The sequence below is a fragment of the Anabrus simplex genome, chromosome 9 (assembly GCF_040414725.1).
Source record: "Anabrus simplex isolate iqAnaSimp1 chromosome 9, ASM4041472v1, whole genome shotgun sequence".
Classification (NCBI taxonomy): Eukaryota; Metazoa; Arthropoda; class Insecta; order Orthoptera; family Tettigoniidae; genus Anabrus; species Anabrus simplex.
In genome coordinates, this window is record NC_090273.1 from 142217990 (window position 1) to 142240590 (window position 22601).

General features: G+C 40.2%; 1 protein-coding gene across 1 annotated transcript in view; it reads left to right on the forward strand.

Annotated features, from left to right (window-relative positions):
* Nucleotides 1–22601, forward strand: part of LOC136880944 (uncharacterized) — a 177599-nt gene that overhangs the window by 99455 nt on the left and 55543 nt on the right. The window contains exon 9 of the mRNA XM_068229175.1: nucleotides 17390–17480. Within this exon, the coding sequence (XP_068085276.1) occupies nucleotides 17390–17480 (91 nt within the window). The remainder of the gene's footprint in view (nucleotides 1–17389; nucleotides 17481–22601) is intronic.

A 22601-nucleotide genomic window follows, 5' to 3' on the forward strand; every position in this document is an offset into this window, starting at 1 on the left:
GGACAGACATATCAGGGAAGTTCATATATCCAGAAAGGGACAGCTCTGGAATGTTGTAAAGGGTGTATAGAATCATATAGACTCAAAATACCTACAAAAGCTGATTGACCTCATATCTCAAGTTTGTGAGGTAGTCATTAAATCCAACAGAGGATGCTTTGATGAAAGTAAAATAAAGTTATTCTGTTTGTATTATATATGGTTCAAAGAAGTTCAGGATGATTTGGAAGAATGTGGTATAACTCGGCAACAAATCAAAGACAGAAAAGAGAAGAGGATTTTGAAGAACAAAAGCATAAGTCTCAAACTAAAAACAGTTGAACAGAAACAATATACTATATCGGACACACAAAGGGCTTCCAGGTCGGAGAGGATGAGAAAGTTCTGGGAGAAGAAAAAGAAGAAATTAACTCAAATGTATTGATTTAAGTGCTCCAATGTGAACGTAAAATATGTAAATAATAATATATGTTTAAGTTTATATAATTATATTTTTGGAGAAATAAATTTTGTTTTGTGTTCATATCTGAAATACTATATAACACTCATGGTGTATTAAAATTAATGAGCTGTAGCGTAAGTGGAAGTGACTCTCCACAAACGTTGACACCACATCTGCTACCTTTAATCATTGCTCTCTCAAATCTTTGTTGATGTAGTCCAGTCATTTTCTTCTTGCTCCTCCTCGTCTTCAGTGCTGTCAACCCTTTTACCTCCATAGTCGTCATTCCTTCTCATCAAATGACCACACTATTGCAGCTTCACCTTTTGGATCTTTTTTTTGGAAATTTTAGTACCTTAGTACTCGCTCACCGGGCGAGTTAGCCGTGCGCGTAGAGGCGCGCGGCTGTGAGCTTGCATCCGGGAGATAGTAGGTTCGAATCCCACTATCGGCAGCCCTGAAAATGGTTTTCCGTGGTTTCCCATTTTCACACCAGGCAAATGCTGGGGCTGTACCTTAATTAAGGCCACGGCCGCTTCCTTCCATCTCCTAGGCCTTTCCTATCCCATCGTCGCCATAAGACCTATCTGTGTCGGTGCGACGTAAAGCCCATAGCAAAAAAAAAAAAGTACTCGCTCATATCCTCTCATCTCTGATCTTGTTCATCCCAGCATTTTCATCTCTGACACTTCCAGGTACCTCTTAACTGAACATGACAAGTTCATTTTTTTATGACAGAAAGCGATTCCCATAAGGAACCTGAAATATTTGCCCCGAATGAGTAAATTTGTAATATCAGTATAATTGGTCAACGCTATGCACTAGCCATGCATTTTGGTAGGTGTGATGGTTACCAACTGATGAGCCCACATTGGCACACTGGGATGAAACGCTGGCAACAGGAATGAGTTAGCTGAAAATTTAAATTGTCCAATAACGGACCAATTACAGTGGTATTATTCACTTGTTTAGTCATTGCTTATTTGGGTAATGTTCGTAGAGACCTGTGTTGTTTGGTGGGATACTATTCATTCCCTGATTACTTCACACTGGTTTGAGAACATCCTGTACATATTCCCCACCACAAATGCTCTTTTACCAGAGGATTCTATCCAATTAAGAGGTAATAATAATAATAATAATAATAATAATAATAATAATAATAATAATAATAATAATAATAATAATAATAATAATAATAATAATAGCGTATGGCCTCTGGAGAGGCCTGGTGTAAGTCTTTTTCTAGTAGACGGCCTATTAGGTGACCTGCATGTCTGTGAAGATGAGGGCCCTACCTAGGATGATTTCTAACATTGAATACGCCACACACACCCAGCCCCTGAGCCATTGGAATTAACCAATTAAGGTTAAAATTCCTGACCCGGCCGGGAATCAAACCCGCGACCCTCTGAACCGAAGGCCAGTACGCTGACCATTCAGCCAATGAGTCGGACAATTAAGAGGTTAATCTGCACCATACAACATTGTAGGTCTCACAGTTGATTTTATAAACCTTTCTTTTCAATTTTGCATTTTATCTTCTGTCACAAAGCACTCTTGAGATCTTTCTCCAGTTCATTCAGCCAGCATTTATTCTGTGGGCAATTTTTGAGTCCAAGCTGCCATCTGTAGTCATGTTAGAACCTAGATACTTGAAGGTATTCACCATTAGACTTTCGTCTTTCATCGGGACCAGCCATCGCTCATTCTCACAAAAACTAAGACGCTATATCATTTCCTTACAAACTGCAGTCCGCTCTCTTCCAGAACTCTCCTCCATCTTTCCAGTGCATGCTGTATTTATATATATAATATGTATGTACAACTCTTGTCCTGTTGCTCTACGGAGTTGGGTATGAAGTGAGATGAAGCTTTGTAGTGACTTTTTATGACCGGATACCCTTCCTGACGTCATCTCTATCAGAGGAATTAATGAGATGAAATGAATGACGTGACATCCATCATCACTGATCTGCATTTAGGGCTGTCACCCAGGTGGCAGATTTCCTATCAGAAAAAATGAAATGACGTATGGCTTTTAGTGCCGGGAGTGTCTGAGGACAAGTTTGGCTTGCCAGTTGCAGGTCTTATTTGATGGACATGGGTGATCTGGGAAATGAAATAAAATGGCGTATGGCTTTTAGTGCCGGGAGTGTCCGAGGACAAGTTCGGCTCGCCAGGTACAGGTCTTATTTGACAGACATGGCTGATCTGGGAAATGAAATGAAATGGTGCATGGCTTTTAGTGCCAGGAGTGTCCGAAGACAAGTTCAGTTCACCAGGTACAGGTCTTTTGATTTGGCACCCGTAGGCGACCTGTGTGTCTTGATGAGAATGAAATGATGATGGAGACGACACATACACCCTGCCCCCCATGCCAGCAAAATTAACCAATGATGGTTAAAATACCCGACCCTGCCGGGAATCAAACCCGGGACCCCTGTAACCAAAGGCCAGCACGCTAACCATTTAGCCACAGAGCTTTTCTTAAGTATTGAAAAGGAACAAAGAAGTGCTAATATGATAGTATGAAAGGAGAGGGTGAAACTAAGGACACTAGAGACAATCAATACTGGACACTTCTGTATTCTCCAGTAGTAAACTGAGAGACATGTTGACAGTGGCGCACCTGGCGGCCTGACATTAAACATCAGGTGGCAAGATTGAAACTACAAAAGTTGAATGTTAATACTGATGGAAGTAATGAAACTCAATAATCATTTTGTCTTGTCCAAATCCTTGGCTGAATGGTCAGCGCTCAGGCCTTCGGTTCAGAAGGTCCCGGATTCGATTCCCGGCCGGATTGGAATTTTTAATGGCATCTAATTAATTCTTCTGGCTCGGGGAGTGGGTGTTCGTTCCAACTCGTTTCTCTTCATATTCAGACAACACACTGCACCTCCAACCACCACAGAAACATGCAATAGTGATTACTAGACCTCGGATTTTTAGGTGCTTAAATGTTATTTTAGCTGCCTAAAACAGACTCTCAAATAGGTTCTAAAATAATTTTGGGCAGCATCAGTTTTACGTATTTTAATTAACCATGTTTATTTTCCTAAATTGATAATAACTCGCTGGGGGAAATATATGAAACAAGTTTCACTCACCTCTTTGGTGCAAACGTCACAGAATATAATTTTATCATTCAATATGAGATGGGAAACTCCTGTAACCACTTTTTAATTAACGACGATATTTTTATAATTTTTTTTGCTATTGGCTTTACGTCGCATGATACAGACAGGTCTTATGGTGACGATGAGATAGGAAAGGGCTAGGAGTGGGAAGGAAGCGACCGTGGCCTTAATTAAGGTACAGCCTCAGCATTTGGCTGGTATGAAAATGGGAAACCACATAAAACCATCTTCAGGGCTGCCGATAGTGGCATTCGAACTGACTATCTTCCAGATGCAAGCTCACAGCTGTGCGCCCCTAACCGCACAGCCAACTCGCCCGGTAAAACCTGACACTTTCAACATGTATTTCATAGTGCATAGCTTTAAGGTTGTCCCACTAGGAGTACTGGCAATCAATGTCTTGCGATATCTCACAAAGTGGTACGTATTCTCTGTAGTGTATTTGGTAAAACCTGCTGTTGGTTTATAGCGTACTCCTGTCTAATAGCCCAAGGGGTCTGGTCAAGGCTTAACTTCTCCATCCAGCAGATGAATCGCCATCAACAGCGTCATTTGCCCTCACACCATATGGAAATGAATCCAGGCTTTTAACATGCAATCTAATGATTAGAAATTGCGTACGAGACTCAAACCGGCTAACCACGGTGTCAGACCATTTAGACTTGGCACCTTAATGAGCCACCGTTTTGTGCCGAATGCACATAATTTACGTGGAACATGGGGACATTCACTTCAATCCGAATTAAACAATAGATCATTACATCTGCTGGAAAGGCCACTTATTCGAGTTGTGAATGTCCCCTTCAAGCTGTATATAAACTGTCACTCATATTACTATTCAATAAGGCATAATTTGTAGATCACCAAGCTCGATAGCTGCAGTCGCTTAAATGCGGCCAGTATCCAGTAATCGGGAGATGGTGGGTTCGAGCCCCACTGTCGGCAGCCCTGAAGATGGTTTTCTGTGGTTTCCCATTTTCACACCAGGCAAATGCTGGGGCTGTACCTTAATTAAGGCTATGGCCGCTTCCCTCCAATTCCTAGGCCTTTCCTTTCCCATCGTTGCCGTAAGACATATCTGTGTCGGTGCAGCGTAAAGCAAGTAGCCAAATTTGTTGATCAAAGGGTCCAGTATACAGACAATGACTATCAGCTCCAAGATCGACTCAAGAACACTTGGTATCCATAGTCCAACACCAGCCACAACAGTTTTAATGTGTCATTTTAGTTTCAATTTTAAATGTGTAGTCTGACTTCATCCTTAGATTTAGATTTTACTTAAGACATACCATATTGTATTCTTTATTGGTGGTTATACGTATACATATGTGTCCTATTTGATCATAGGCTGAAGGTGACCTAGTGTAGTAAGGTCGAAACTAGTACCAATTATATAAGATAATATATTAATCTAATGGTATTGAAAAGGTGGATTTTTTTCTACTCTTTGATAGCTCCGTAAATTGAACAAGGTAAGGCAACACCAATGAGGATATTACTATAAATATAGTAAAATTGTGTAATTTAAGGAAACTGTGGCCAGTGTAAATTGTAATTTATGGAAAGTAACATGGGTAATGGCTCTACGGACATTTATAAGTAGCTACACCGAGATCTAATCTCTGACATGGCCCCATGCAAGATTTGTGAAGACTCTATAACAGGAGGTCAGAAGGTAACATGGTTAAGTGTGGAACTGTGTACCATGGCAAGTGTGTAAAAATAAAACTCAGAGTGATGTAATTGTGAAAAATAAAAGAATAGCATGGACTTGTGAGGACTGTAACAAAGGAGAAATGAAAACAGGAAAGGGTGATAAACCCTCTAAAGTTACAATAGAGGATACTGTATCTACAAGCAACTGAAAGAACTAAGAAGTGAGCAAAAAGACCGAGGGTACTCTCTGGAGGTTTGTCACTGCAAACTAGACGACACACAGAGTGCGGTGAATGACCAGAAGAGATCGCTGGTGGACCTGCTACAGGTAATTTACATTCCAAAATCTGAAAACAACAAACTGAAACAGGAAGTGAATGACTTAAAGGGACGAGTGGAAGACATCAAGCAGTACTCCAGACTGAATTCCATAGAAATCCACAGAGTTCCAGAAATACAAGGTGGAAACATGGAGGAGGTAGTTGGAAAAGTTATTGCTGCCACTGGAGGAAATATTGATTCGTCTATGATCCATGTATGTCACAGGATTCCCTCAAGAACATCTGCCGGACCGGATACTCCAACACCACCTCGTGGCATCATAGTAAAATTCGTGTGGAGAGCAGATAAAGAGAAAGTGATGGATGCCAGAGCTAAACAAGTGAAGACAATAGTAACCCTCGACCTTGGGCGGACAACAAGCCAGCCGGTATTCATCAATGAATGCCCTTCCCCTTCCAGGAAGAAGCTCTTTGCACAGGTAAGAGCAAAGAGGAAAGCGGCCAACTACCAGTTCTGCTGGGTGCGGAATGGTATGATATTTGTTAGGAGGAAGCCAGGTGATCTGGTCTTATAGATTAAATGTTCAGAAGACATTGAAAAGATAACATAAAATGCCAAAACCAAATATGAATAATAGTATAGATGGTATATATAGTATATAGTGAAGAAGAGTTATCAGAATGTGAGAGGAGTTAGGGCAAAAACTCAAGAACTATTTTTAGCTGCCTCTGAAAATAAACTGCATAACCGAAAGTTGTCTCACTAATAGAAAACGACTTTCAACCTATTAGGTCGTGTTATGTACATTTAGTACATGTTGAAGAGATGTTAAGCACAGAACAAAAATGGCCAACTGGACTCCAGTGGGATCCGAACCCACAACCTCCCAATTTTGCGTCGGTTGCTCTTCCAATTGAGCTATGGTGGCCTAGGTCATCTTTGTTCTGTAACATGACCTAATAGGTTGAAAGTCAATTTCGATTAAATGCAGTCATAACAATTCAATATTCATTGGCTCACTAAGTCTATCTATGATAAGGAAATCATCCCTAGTAATTACTGTGTGTTTAGAGCAGGTAGAGAACATGAAATAACAGATAAACGGAGGAGAGGTGGTGTGGTTATAGCCGTTGATAAAATGTTTAAAACTTATCAGATTATATCTTACTCTTGTGAATTTGAATTTTTAATGGTTAAAGTTCAATTTAAATGTAGGTCATATTTTATAGGAGTACAGTAGCATATTTTTCACCAAATTCTAACCTTATAGACATGATACTGTATAGACTTTTGGGCTTATGCCGTGTCAAGAAAATAAGGTGAAATTCTTTATGTTTCACAGAGAACACAAGGTGGAAACACGGAGGAGGTAGTCAGAAAAGTTATTGCTGCCACTGGAGGAAATATTGATTTGTCTATGATCCATGTATGTTACAGGCTTCCCTTGATTATTGCATTCCACATATTGGCATTGATAAAACACACAAGCAAATAGTTCTTCCACACTTGAGTTCTGTGCACTACGGTAACAAGTAACACATACATAAGATGGAATTATACGTTGCACAAGACAGTTATAGTACCATCGTAGACATTGATACAAATGATAGAAACATAAAAGTAGGGTGATGAAGACTATATGGATGAACAAGATGGAAACAAATAAACTGAAATGGGAGTATGGTGACAAGAAAATAAGTTACAGTCACGTGGGCAGTCAAGATTTCTTCTAATGTTGCAGACCCAGTTCCCTGCGAAACGTAAAGAATTTCACCTTATTTTCTTGACATGACATAAGCCCAAAAGCCTATACAGTATCATGTCTATAGGTACGGGCCATGAAAGCATCAATGGCAAAATTCTAACCTTGATCAGTACTGTGAATTTTATGAAATAGTTGAATCAGCAATAAATCCAGAAAATAAAAGTCCTATTTGTATTGAAGGAGACTTCAATTTGAGAGAAATAAATTAGAATGCTGGTACAAGTAAAGCAAGATTGGATGCAATGAAGCTTCAGAACTTCCTAAATCACATGAATCTAATGTCTAGATATATTTTGAATAAATCTGGATACTGTTTAAATTTAGTTCTGGCCTCTACAACAGTGCAAATTCACATTGTGTGAGATGACCAGCCTTTGTTACCTGAAGATGACTATCATCCTGCAGTGACTCTCTCAATAAAAGTTAATCTAAGAAAATTTAGTACATTTGACAGTAGATCAACTGTTAGGCATCATAATTATAATAGAGCCAATTTTCAATTACTCTTTCAATTAGTAAATACTTGTGATTGGTCAGGATTGAATGACACTCAGAACATTAACAATGCTTTAGGTTGCTTCTATAATAAATTTTATGAGATACTTGATTATTGCATTCCTCTGACCAATAAACTTGTCCAGTATTGAATAATAAAGAAATAATACAACTAATTCAAAAAGACATCATAGTGAATATTAGGGTTGGGCAGACCGGAACATTCACTTGTTTCGCAACATTAGGAGCTTGAGGCGGAGTGTTTCGGTACAGAGTGCCGAGACACGGGACACAGGACTGTAACTGCGTCCTAGAGAGAACTTCGAGAGGCAACAGGACATGCTCCGCTTCAGCTGGAATATGCCTGAACCGAACGTGCAGTGCCAAGGCCGCACTAGATAGATTAGTTGGCCTTGGCTGTGTCTGCCTGTCGATACTGGCTGTGTGCCACCCTGTGTTGGAGTGTCAACATTTTTTCATCCAGTTATATCTTTAATTCCAAAGCGATGACCCATATTTTTCTTGGGCTTAAAAGTTTCCTTAAAGTCCAAATTAATTTTTAACATCAATCCCCGAGAAAGTGTTGAGGGACATATTCGAGATATTGAAGAAAGTTTTTTTTTTTTTTTTTGCTAGTTGCTTTACGTTGCACCGACACAGATAGGTCTTACGGCGACAGTGGGACAGGGAAAGGCTAGGAGTGGGAAGGAAGCGGTTGTGGCCTTAATTAAGGTACAGCCCCCCCTAGCATTTGCCTGGTGTGAAAATGGGAAACCACAGAAAACCATTTTCAGGGCTGCCGACAGTGGGGTTCGAACCTACTATCTCCCGAATACTGGATACTGACCGCACTTAAGCGACTGCAGCTATCGAGCTCGGTTTGAAGAAAGTAATGGAAGTTGAGAGGGAAGGAATTCGAAGTGCAGAGAGCATAAGGCACGCAGGTAAAGCAGCTAAAGCAGTGCAGCGCAGAGCAGATTTTTGTAATCCACACAAATTATTGCACCATCGCAAGTTGACAGATAGGGCAGGACAGAGCAGAGCAGAGCAGGCCGGTTCTGCACCTACTTCCGCGTACCACGCGCAGTCTTCGAAACAGTTTCCTGCGCACGTGGCACGCAGTTAGTTAAGAAATGGAGAAGAAAATTACCACAGCCATTCAGTCTCACCATGTTTTGTAGGTACTATGTGAATCATGTGGACTGCAATGCAGTATGTGCGTATATATGTATGTATGTATGTATGTATGTATGTATGTATGTATGTATGTATGTATGTATGTATGTATGTATGTATGTATGTATGTTCGTGAGAAAATGGCTGAACAGAATGTAATGAAAATCTGTATGTAAATTCAGGGAATAAGGCACTACAGTCTAGGCTATAAGTCATTTTATTCACGCTGCGTAACAAGGTAGTTTAGAGAAAGGCCTAAAATGTAATCCACCGAGCAAGTGGCCGTGCGGTTAGGGTCGCGCATCTGTGAGCTTGCATTCGGGAGACCCCACTGTCGGCAGCCCAGAAGATGGCTTTCCGTGGTTTCCCATTTTCACACTAGGCAAATGCTGGGGCTGTACCTTAATTAAGGCCATGCCCGCTACCTTCCCAATCTTCCACCCTTCCGTCGCCGAAAACCTTCGATATGTTAGTGCGACGTTAAACAAACAGCAAACAAAAGAATGTAATCCTCATATATCTATGAAACAATCCGTGACCCAAGTTCTCGCAACATATAGAATTTAAGACAAAGATCTAATGCTAATTATGGAGAGCATCATCGCCGACTCCGTCGCCGTCATCCATCATCACATTTATGTGAAGAGATAAATACGGAAAATCATTTATCATGTCTTGTCAAATATAAATGCAAACACGTTCACAACAGATTATCAATGTTGATTGATTTTAGTATCTTGTGTCTTGTGACAACTAGATGAAAATCTAGCAGTACATTTGTAAATACATATTTTTCCCTCTCCCCCACTGCGATCCTATTAATGAATTTACCATGCAAGTTGTTCGTGCAGTTAGGATCACCTTGCTATGAGCTTGCATTCGGGGGATAGGGGGTTCGAACCCCACTGTCGGCAACCATGAAGATAGTTTTCCGTGGTTTCCCATTTTCACACCAGGCTAATGCTAGGGGGGGCTGTACCTTAATTAAGGCCACGGTCGCTTCCTTCCCATTCCTAGCCCTTTCTTATTCCATCGTTGCCATAAGACCTATCTGTGTCGGTGCGACGTAAAAAATATAAAAAATAATCATGAATTAAATTCTTTGCTTAGTCCATATGAACGCCGAACATCGGTAACATAGAAATATTGTTCAGTCTTGTAAACTGGTGAAGGTGGTTGTTTTTATTGCGATTGTCTAAAGCTGAATAACTGCGTTGCCATCAGCACAAGGGAAATTGTGAAGATGACTAACAAAATGAGAAAAATCGCAAATGCTTGACGAAAAAGAAAAAAGAGCCTCTTTATACTGGATGCCCCAGTATCACAGAGTCTAAAGAAAACATGTTACTTCTGAAAACCGACGAGACCCTGCATGGCAATGTGCGCTCCCGTCCACTTCGCAGTTTCGTAAGCTTCGCGCTGTTCTGCTCTGCTCTTCCCTGCTCTGCAGCCAACTGCTTCTCAATGTGCGCCCGGCCTAACAGCACGAAAGTACAACAATGTATTCATCCAGTTATATTTTTAATTCCAAAGTGATGACCCATATTTTTCTTGGGCTTAAAAGTTTCCTTAAAGTGCAAATTAATGTTTAATGTCAATCCCCGAGAAAGTGTTGAGGGAAATTTTCGAGATATTAATTACTCACTAATTACTCACAATACAGGCTAATACATTCAACTGGTGAAAATATTCTTGAATTGGTTACTTTTAAACACCTGCACTGCCATTGTAACCTTGTTATGTGTATTTTATATTGACTGGAAAAACCTTTACCTAAAAGCAGCCTTTAAACGTGATTAGTGGGCGCGAATTTCAGTGTTCCGACTGTTCGTTCACGTTCCCTGCAGCTTTATGCTGGACCATGGCCATAACTACACACAGGCACACACCACACAGCACGTTCCATACAGGCACATTCCCAGTTCCCACTGGCGCGGAGCATGTAATGTTGCCTCTCGAAGTTCTCTCTACACTGCGCAGTTACAGTCCCGCGTCCCGTGCGCCCGCTGCACAGTTCAGCTAGTAGGCGAAGGGCAGTGCATAGTGGCGCTTCTGATGGGACAGCGAGTCAGTGTCTCCGGCTCGCTTGAGAATGTTTTGGAACAATTGACACTCGGTGTTTTGGAACAGCAGAACATTACTGTGGACCGGCACATTGTGCCGAAACAGGGACATAGTGCCCAACCCTAGTGAATATAGTACGACAGAGTTCAGAACAAAGAGAGCAATCCTTAAAAGGAAAATAAGAATAGCGTATAAAGTAGCTGCCTTTGTGGATCATTGGTCGAGTGTCGGCCTCCAGATCCTAAGATAGCGGGTTCAAACCCAGCAGAGGTAGTCGGATTTTTGAAGGGCGGAAAAAAAGTCCATTCGACACTCCATGTCATACGATGTTCGCATGTAAAAGATCTCAGGTGACACATTTGGTGTTTACTCGACAAAATTCATTAAAATCTCAGCCACAGACGCCCAAGAGAGAACCAGTTTACTCTGTCTGCCATCTAGTGGACCTAGAGCAAAACGGAATGTTGAAATTGATGAGCAGACAGCCAGATGGCGTCAAATTGAAATGTCTGCACACGGTAGCTGAGGCCATACTATTATTATTATTATTATTAGCATATAAAGAATACATTCAAGGTAATATCAAAAACTTTTGGCACTTTTTAAAGCAGAAGAGGACCAGTAATCAAGAATATCATAAATATATACTGAATGAAAGCACCTTAACTTCTAAGACAGAAATAGCTGATGGATTTGCCTCTTTCTTCAAAAGTACATACACAAAAAATTACACCAAAAATAAGGCAATTCCGGTAGAGTTGCACACTTTATATATATATTTTTTATATTTCCATATATTTATCTTTAAATTTGTTGCAAATTGATAGAGCAGAGAACTAGCTTGTGGGTGGTTATTCTGTGTGTGTATGCAGAGTTTCACCCAGACATGCCGTTTGGGCTCATCATTTGGTTTTGCATGCCCCTCCAAGACTCTGCTTAGCAGTGGCAGACCATCTGCTTCTTCTTCACGTAGTTGGTTCATTCCTTCCCCGTATGGGGAAGGTAGGCCACCAGCTGAATGTAACAACTCTTTGGCCAGTGAAATGGAATGTGTTTTGGGGAGAGTAAAATAAATGAAGTGTGTGTAGTACAAATGTAATGAGAGAAGTATTGTAGCATCTGGCGCAGAGGCAACCGCGACCCCACACGGAGACCCACAAAGCAATCCTGCATGGCACCCGCCATAGTTAACCCCCACAAGTCCCCTGTTTATTGATCAAAAACATGATACATAAATGGTTACAGTAGAGACCAAATGACTATATATATATATATATATATATATATATTACGTTATAAATGAGAGGATAAAACTAAAGACATAGAGCCGTGTGCCATACAAAAACTATATACAGAGAAAGACTAAATCAAATAAGTGCGTGCCAATTTATGACACCGTTCAAACAAAATAAATAAGTCAAAACCTGTCCTTAAACACAAATACATACTGTATAAGAATCAACTGAACTGAATTAAAACTTGTTCATACACAGTCCGTGATGATGTTGGCATAAAAAGTAATAAATAAAGGAAAACATTGTAAAGGATGCACTAATTTGACAACATTGGCATTGAACAGATGGTTAACATAATACACTTAAATGTATTGGCACTGATAAAACACACAAGAGAATAGTTCTTCCACACTTGAGTTCTGTGCACTACGGTAACACGTAACACGTATGTAAGATGGAATTATACGTTGCACAAGACCATCATAGACACTGATACAAGTGATAGAAACATGGAAGTAGGGTGATGAACAAGATGAAAACAAATAAACTGAAATGGGAGTATGGTGACAAGAAAATGAATATGTCTGGCGATAGCACTGGTGGTTGCAGGTTATAAATTTCTTGTCCATATTGAAGATCTACTTGTGATACTAATTCTTATAATTGAATAGGTGGTATTTAATAAAATTATAAGAATTGGTATCACAAGCACTGGTGGTGCCATAAGATCAGTAACGCAGGCAATTTTGGCATGTACCACCACTGCTAGGAGCACTCTATAGACAACTGTAAAAAATTTTAAATCAGTACTATTGCTGACAGGGCAGTGGTGAGAGGGGAGGAAACTACGTGACGGGAGAGGGAAATATGTGAGACGTAGTGGGGGTAGGGGAATGGCGATGAATGGATGATTAATGTCAGCCAGGATACTATAATCTCTGAACCAAGGGTTGATAAATTTGACAAAATATATAGGAGCAGGTTTATGGGACGGTAGATAAAGGGTAGTAAGTGTGAATGTTTTACGAGGTATTGGGATTTCTATGATTAAATATTCATGAAAGTGATTATTGAAAGGTGAGAAACTATGGTGAATAACTGTGAGATCATTTCTGGTGCCAATAGCAATACTGCCCTGTGGCTCATTGGGGCAGTCACCGCAAAAAAGTTTGAAAAAAAGTTAACTGTGTATTTTGACGGCGAGTCAGAAAGGTCTCATTTAGTATAAAAACATCTGGGATATACAGGGAAAGGGAAGTTTCAAAGAGCGGCCGGTTAGCATTTAATGAGCATATGTTAGTGTAATAGATTTTCATTATACTAATTTATAAAATGGAAGAGTATTCAAGGGAAAGAACGAAAAATGCATTCTATTCCATGAATAAGCTACATCAACATGATTATTCAAAATCAACTGTGCGACTAGTTGAAGTTGGTGAAGGATGTGGGGACGGTAGAAGGGAAGGACGTTCTGGAGTATCATCATTATAAAACAAATGATATTCTTAAAACTAGTGAAAGGAAGGGAGGAGGAAAAGACAGGGGTAAGGAGGTCCTGAGAGGTTACAGAAATGATGGTTTTTGGCTGGGTAGGTTCAGGGGTCGGTTCTCCTCAACATTTATAACTGAAAGCTTGGCTTGACCACAATTGACATATTTAGGGTTAGCCTTGTTGGGACAATGAGAAGTAGGGTGCTCCTGACTAGCGTAGATGGCACATAACTCATGCTGCACTCAGGGCGCTCCAGGTGGGTGGTCGTAGCGGTGGCATCACCTGCACCGGATCTTCTGTGGTGGAGAGCTGTGCAACGGTTCCACCCGATGTCTCCGTCCATAAATCAGAGCGCCGTCCCTAAGCAGAGCATCCAGCATTGCATTGTCCCACGATAGGATCCTGATCAGGCTGGTTGGTCCCTCGGCGTTGCGGATCCGGATGATGCAGTAGATCATGTGACCGTCCAGCTGCAGTTGAGCGGCCACCTCGTCATCCGTAAAGTCCCTGTCAACTCCATACGCGATGACAGAGAGTATCCACGCTAGTCTGGTAATAGGCTTGGGACGTTTAGCTGGACACTGCTGGGTGAGGTTACTGATGTAGCAGTGAGGTCCCAGTTGATGTGCCCCAATATTCGCCGTGAAGTAGTTGTAGAAGGGTCAAGAGGTTTTGATGTTAAATCCCTTTCGAATCTGTTGAATCTCAAAGTTATAATCATGAAGGTTGGGTCTGTAGAAGAGTGGTTCTATAGAAGTGGCAGAAGACGGGATGGGAGTAACAATACTTTTATTAGGGATGTGATGGGGGGAGCAGGATTCTTGGCGGCTTGAGCGTAACTTCGCACGTTGACTGGCATGCAGACTGGAGCAGACGACGTACCAGGCAGGTTGAAGTTCGGTGCTGGTGCAAGATCCAGGGGAGAAATTCCCAGTCCAGAAGGTGGATGGGCTGGGGGGTGAGATGATAGAAGGGTCCCGAAGCAAGCTGCCCGCACTATAGGTAGATCCACTAGTGCCCTCAGATAAAGTGTCAGCACAGAGTCTCTTGCAGCAAGTATCCAGGTTAGGACTATCATTCTCCCCTCGGTGATGACTGGCCTTTACTTGCTCACCCTCCATATCAGCCTGAGATGGTGTTGAAGACGATGGAGGAGTCCATTGAGGCCTAGGCAAAGTTAGCAAAGGTTGACTCATCTCATTGGACATGTGGAGAATATTATTCTCGTTGTTTCCGGAAGCTTCTGGAAGAATGTCATGAAGAGATAACGTAGTGTAGCTCATGCACTCGTGTGAACGTATACTTATCCACGGACCATCTGCATGGTCCTGCCGTGTTACCAAATAGGGATTGCTAACCTGCTAAAGGAGAAGTTTTTGGATGGTTAGGCCATGGGTGTTTGTAGAGTTTTGCCCAGACATGCCATTTGGACCTCAGTTGGATTGGCATGCTCCTCCAAGACTCTCCTTTAGCAGGTTAGCAATCACTACTTGCGGAACCGTGCAGTTGGTCTGCCACTGCTAAGCAGAGTTCTGGAGGGGCGTGCCAATCCAACTGATGAGCCCAAATGGCACGTGTGGGTGAAACTCTGCAAACGCACACAGCCTAACCACCCAAAAGCAGGTTCTATTCCCGAGACTGTAAGATCTGCAGCCATGAAAGCTATTTTTGATAGAGCATAATTTGAAAACTGAAAATATTTACATTAGATCAGAGATGAGCAAAATATTGATAAATGAAAATAAATGGGAGAAAGTAAAGAACAAAATAATTGATGCATCAGCGACGTCTCTCCCTGTAACCTGGTATTGATACCAACTGTGCTCGGGGGAGATGCCGCAAGTAAAATAATCAAGAACAAAATCAAATTTAAGCTCATTTTTTCAACTTTAATGTAATTGAACACTAGAACATAGGCCTACTATAAATTATATCTATATAGTTTAATCATTTAATGGTAAAATAATCTAAGTCATAATTCACAACATTAAATTAATCACATTTTAATTTCAATTTCAATGAAAGTGCAGTGTAATGTATTCTTCTGTTATACAGTATAAAGAAACCATCAAGATCATTATAAATGTAATTCTGTCCTGACACAGTAATTTAGTCCCTTTTGAAAAAATGCTTCAGACAGGTGGTGATAATGTGATAATTATCTTATAAAACTTAATTTACCTCTGGATGATTCTTGAATCAAAAACTTATATTTATCCTATTACAAGGTACAAATTTATACATATTGTCTCTTAGCACTTTGTTCTCTAGCAATTTTCCTGCCACAATCTACACACCTGTCCTTACATGTAGAGCAAGATTTGTGGAGCCATAGGTTGCAACTCATACACTGGATCCAGTCATATTTTTTGAAGTTAGAAAATAATTTGTCTAACATTCGCAGGAGCGGTTTTTTTCTGAATTTATTGGGCTGAAAAACTATCTGTGACTGAAAAATAAAGTAATAAAAAAAGAAAGAACAAAAAACAAATAGCAGAGAAAAAAATAGTTTACAAAAGTTAAGAAAACCTTGCCATATAAGATAGCTGAATGCCATGCTCACCCTCGACCATCCGCGTCCATCCGGAAGGCTCGACCAACGACGGGTTAAGGACAGTTAGAAGGGAACTCGCACAGATAGAAGATATACATTAAATAGAGTACCATACTTGTGTACCATGAATAGTTCAGATTAACAATGTATATTTTAGGAGAAATTAAAATCACTTACCACTGTCCGTAGTTCATAAGTATAGTATTAGGTTTTATATTTTAAGTTTTATTGTATATTATTTATAACATTAGAAATAAGAAATGTGTTGTAAGTGGGCAGAAATGCCTGTTGAACAATAAATCAAATAAATTAATTAAATAAATAAAATAATTGTGGCACATGGTTAAAAATTAGTGTAGCTCTAAACTCTGGCATGAGCAACACATCGTGTGAGGTATCATTTGATGTGTCTCAGCAAGTTCTCCAAGTGTACAATGTACAGAAATTATGTATGTAAAGGAAACACAAAGAGAGAAGTGACTTACCGTGTACAATACATACAAAAAAGAAACACACGGGTCCAAAATGTTTGTCAGTGAAAGATAGAATAAGAATGGTGGTGATCATTGTTGTGAGGTAAATTCTTTCGTTGTTATCCTTGCATTGTTTTTAATTAACTTAATCAGACTTTGTTAATCAGTACTCATAGGTCTGCTGGCACAAGAGTTATCTTTTAAGGAAAAATATCCAGACCAAAATCTTGAAAACCACTTCCAGCAGCATGTCTGTTCGGTTACAGTTACAGTAAATGAGTACTGGGTGCCTGATATGCTCCTTTGAACTTTCCGTGTTGACAAGCACTAAACTAACAAGAGTGTAATAGATGTTTGTGATATCACAGTTATAAATGGAATATTGTTGTATTAATTCTTGTGGGCATCTCGGCAACTTCCCTACCTCAGCTTTATAATGGGTGTGCAACTTCCTTGGACAAATATTCATAGCTGCATGGAAGGGAATTATTCCCCTCCCAATCATGGGTTAAAATTAAAATAAGATGAATGGTACGTACACTTTCAACTAGCATTGTACCTTTGCAGAATGTTTTAAATATTACTAATAATTCACTTCTTTTCTATTTTCAGTTGGAACCTGATCATCCACATCAATGCAGATACTCAGTCTGGACGTACGATGGGCATCGTTTTAACAACTGTCGTTATAACCGTATCATTGGTAAGTTTATTTATAACATTATTAATAATTTTATCATTAACAGTGGCAATGTGTCGGCATCTGAATCTCAAGATCAAGTATGTTGAAGAAGGCTTAGATCAATTCTTAGGAATTCTCATCGTTAGGTCATTGGTCTACCATCCATAGTGTACCAGGAACTGCCAGCGGTCTGGAACATAATTTAATTCAGCTCGAGGTACTGCAAAGTAAACAAAGTCACAGCTGGAACTTGTGATGAGAGAACAAGTAACTACGTCACGAGCTCCTCGCAAGGAACTGACCTTGCTGTGACGCGCCGATCACGTGTATAGTGCGTGATTGCATAGAAAGGAATGGAACATATTTTTACGATATTTTGATCCGGATAAGCTATCAAATAATGGAATATGTCATTTAAAGGCAAACATATCCAAATTTCAAGCAAATCGGCCCAGGGATTTATGATTATTTCCACCTCAAAGGAGATCAATTCTGCTCCGAGGAGAGTGAGTCAGACTCGTGTTCGCTACACTACACAGTGACGCGTGAAATCCTGACGAGTGCCCATTTGTTGTAATTATATATCTGCCTGTTGCTACACAAGCTGAATCTCGAGTCGACATGCGACGTGTCAACGAGGGAATGGAACCGTGGTATCAACGTGGAATATGGAGCGTGGTGCTGTGGTGATGGCCTCACGACATTGGCTGCCTATGGTAAAAACTTGTTCGCTGACCAGCAACTGTCTACATTCCAGTTCTAAATTCCAGTAAAAACAGGTGATATGAAGTGCATTTCAAACCACTTTTAAAACAAGTGCATAAAATTCCACAAAAACTAACTTTCTTCTTGCCAAGTGGAATAGTAAAATCAGTGACTTCATTTAGCAACTTTACGAACAATTATTACAACGCTCATTGGAGATTAGACTTTTACTAAATTCTATAGGAATAATTATTTTCTTTGTTATTTCTAGACTCAAAAGAAATCCTGAAAATATTTTGTTGCCCTCAGACTAGAATTTAGCAGTCCCATAATTCTAGGCATCCATAAATTTCTTTCGCCACCATGCATACGTTCTCAATATAGGCTGTTATGTCTTTCAGCATTCAGTCTGAACTCTTACATTAATACTAAAACACTTATTATCCTCCTAAGTCAATACATTAGTATCATCTTGAAAGATGAGTGTGAATTAGACATGTTTCAACTCATTACGAGTCATCTTCAGTAAAACACCTTGAATTAAAATAACATTAAGATTAAAATGATGGAATATACATTAAAATATTGCTAAAAGTTCATAATAAAGTAAAATGGAAGATACAAATGGCATGTTATCTTGTGTGTTCTGGTCTTAATGCTGTGAAGCTCAGCCTCTTGTCCATGAGTAAAAACTTGAATATTTTCTGTCTACGTGTCTCTATAATAGGTTGGAGGTCTGAATTACAGTGTGTTCTCCTGAGAGGAAATGTCAATAACTATAATCTGTAATGGAATTAAAAAATTACTTAGAAATAAATGAAAACAAAAAGCTCAGTTAGCTGCGTTGACTTACATTATGATGTCCACTTGAGCGTCATGCATCCGCTAATTGCGGAGTTTATTTATTATTTTATAGAACTTGCTTTACGTCGCACCAACACAGATAGGTCTTATGGCAACAATGTGATAGGAAAGGCCTAGGAGTGGGAAGGATCGGCCGTGGCCTTAATTAAAGTACAACCCCAGCATTCACCTGGTGTGAAAATGGGAAACCGTGGAAAACTATCTTCAGGTCTGTCGACAGTGGGGTTCAAACCCATTATCTCCCGAATGCAAGCTCATAGCTGTGCACCACTAACCGCATGGCCAACTCGCCCAGTAATTGCGGAGTTTCCCTCTTGACTGCCGTGTTCTTAGAGGTGAGGTGCAAGGGAAGGGAGGGGGAGGGCATGACTTGAGGAAGTGTGGGGGAAGCTCCTAAACTTGTGCGCTGTGAGCGGGGCTTATTCCAATTGTGATTTTGTTCGCGGATAATTGGAATAAACGTTTCCCACAATATGTTTATTTTTTCATTTGTTGTTTGTCCAATCCTTGTCCCGTTCCTCTACAGGGTTGGGTATGAGGTGAGATGAATCTGTACTGGCAGGTTTTTATGACCAGATGCCCACATGAGAGGAGTTAATGAGATGAAATGAATGACGTGATATATGATAGGGAGAGGATGAAACCCAGTGTCAGCACATAGCCTACTCCTGTCGAATAGCACCAAGGGGTCTGCTCATGACTTAACATCTCCATCAGACAGACGAATCACCATCAACGGCGTCATATGCCCTTGCTCCATGTGAGCACTGTGGGGAGGTTTGGAATTTAATCCAGGCTTTTGGCACGCAATCTAGTGATTAGAAATTGTATACCACCTCCTCCCCTGCCCTGTCCAGCCAACATTCTGTTGGTGAAAATTTTTCCGACCAACGGGACTGAAGCCGGCTAACCACGGCATCATACCATTTAGACTTCAACGCCTTTAACGATCATGGCTATGTTTCTTTTTTCATTTATCTCATTTAAATCACCTGCCGGGTTCTTGTTCTCTAAAATATTAAGCAATGGACCTTTTTGTTCCTGTTGTAGGATGCTTAAGTCTTGATTTATTGTAGTGTAACAACGGTTGTAATCTTTACGATGATTACTCATGGCCAATAAGCGATTGTATTTGATAGCGTTTTGGTGCTCAGTATATCTTGTTAAAAAGTTTCTATCTGTCTAACTTACATACAGTATGTTGATTCACATGCCTGGCATGCCTGAATTGTCCCTGGCTCTTAGGATGACCAGAATAGTACCACTACAAGGTGATTTCCTTCTGTTTTGGAGATTCCTTCTGTATTCTTTACATGCTACCAAGCTATCAGTCATTTCCCTCATGACTGAGTGTCGTGACCCAAGGTCTTTGTTGTTTCTTTTATAAGCTGATACCATTCTGTATGTACTTGCATTTTCCGGACAGTAGCTCTCCATGGTAAGTCCATAATCTCTCTTACTTGATCAACCCAATTTTTTGCGACCCGTCCTCGTGTCCTTGTGCCAGAAACTTTTCCTTGGACAATTAATTTTTCCAGGTTGTCATCCTCTCTTCTCATAATGTGACCAAAGAATTTCAGGATTCTCTGGTACACAACTTGGCATAGACTTTCTTGTATTTCAATTTCCCGCATGACAGAATCATTTGTTCGCCTGGCTGTCCACGGTATTCGCAACATACCAAGCAGTATAAGAATTAGCTATTATAGTAGCTCATGACCTATCAACGTTACCACAGGGCTTAAATATTAACTGTTATAGCAGCCTATGACCTGTCATTGCTACAAGAAAAAAGCAAAGCAAAGTTAACTTTGTACAGGCCATGAAGGCCCCTGAGGAGGTGGAAGATAAAGGCTCCCACTAGCCGTAACCTCGGCACTTGATGGGGTAGAGCTCTATGCCCGGCCGCCTTTGCCCCCAGGAATTAACCTGGTACTCATTTTTGGTGTGGGCTAAGTGAACCTCAAAGCCATGTGCACCTCCAGAAGTGGAAATCTCATTTCTGAAATTTTTCAACTTCCTGACGGGAATCGAATCCACGTCGTTTTGGGTGTCACTCTACTAACTGGCATAAAAGTTAGCTATTATAGCAGTGTATGACCTATCAGAACTACTAACTGACTAAAAATGAACTATTATAGCACCAGGCTGAGTACTTAGATGGTAAGTACCCAAGTTGGCAGGTTTGATCCTGCTCAATCCGATAGTATTTTAAGGTGCTCATATACGGTATGTCATCCTCACGTCAGTAGATTTGCTGGACCCTGCACTGTTGCAGGAAAAATGCTAGAATGAAGAAGAAATAATATGAAGGCTGGTTTTTTTTCAACCTGTGGTGAGCTATAAAAGAAAGAAAGAAAGACACATTGACATAACAAAATGATATTATCACTAAACATTTCATGGTTTCATACTTATTTTTCCACATAATCGCCAAAACAACTTAGGTATTTGTTGTATCATGACACCAGCTTTCCGATGCCCTCTGCAAAGAACTCTGCTGCCAGTAAGGGAATGTGCGCCTGGACAGCCTCCAAAAGTTCTTGTTTGTCCGCCATAAGTGGAGGTTTATGATCAGTGAACTTTCTACAGCAATCCCAAACATTTCATGGTCTTTTCTGTACACAATTGTGACTCAGCACTTAGGATACTGGAAACTTTGTTCACGTTGGGTCCCAACAATTTTGACTGATGATCACAAAATTCAGCAAATGATGTCTGCCGTAATGTTTCTCATGCATTACCATAGTGAGGGGGAAGAGTTTCTAAAGTCTATCATTACTGGCAATGGAACTTGGGTCCTATATGACACTCCAGAAACCAAAGAACAGTCTAAGCAGTGGATGCATCCTTCTTCTCCAAACAAGCCAGAGAAGTATAACTGAGATTTAGCAACAGGGAAACAATGACTACCATTTTTTGGGACCATAAAGGTGTCTTGTTGGTGGACTTTATGGAGCAGGAGATTGTCCAGATGAACATTACCTCACTGGCGGGAGACTTATTTGTAGAGAGCATCGGAAAGCTGGTGTCATGATACGACAAATGCCTAAATTGTTTTGACAATTATGTGGAAAAATAAGTATGAAACCACAAAACCTTTAGTGATAAAATCATTTTGTTATGTCAATATGTCTTTTTATAGCCCACCGAAGGTTGATAAAAAACAGCCCTCGTAATAATGATGATGATAATCATGTGCAGTGTTTTTTGATTAGGTGCCATCCAGGCAATTTATGTTGAATTTTTTATTTCCTTTTTTGGAGGGGAATAAATACCAGATATGTCATCAGAGATCTTTTACATGCTGACATGGAATGTTGTGTGGACATTTTTCCATCCTTCAAACTTCCAACTACCTCTATTTGGTTTGAACCTGTGATCTTGGGATCTGGAAGCAGACACTCTACCACTGATTCACAGAGGTAGCTCATTCAAGTCTGTATTATGTTGGGATAAATGCCTTTAAAAATATTTAGTTCATATATTGAAAAGTAAACATGTAGCCTTTTTTTTTGTGTGTGAATATTATTTCATTTTTCTGCTCATTAAATATTGTGTAAAAGAAACTGT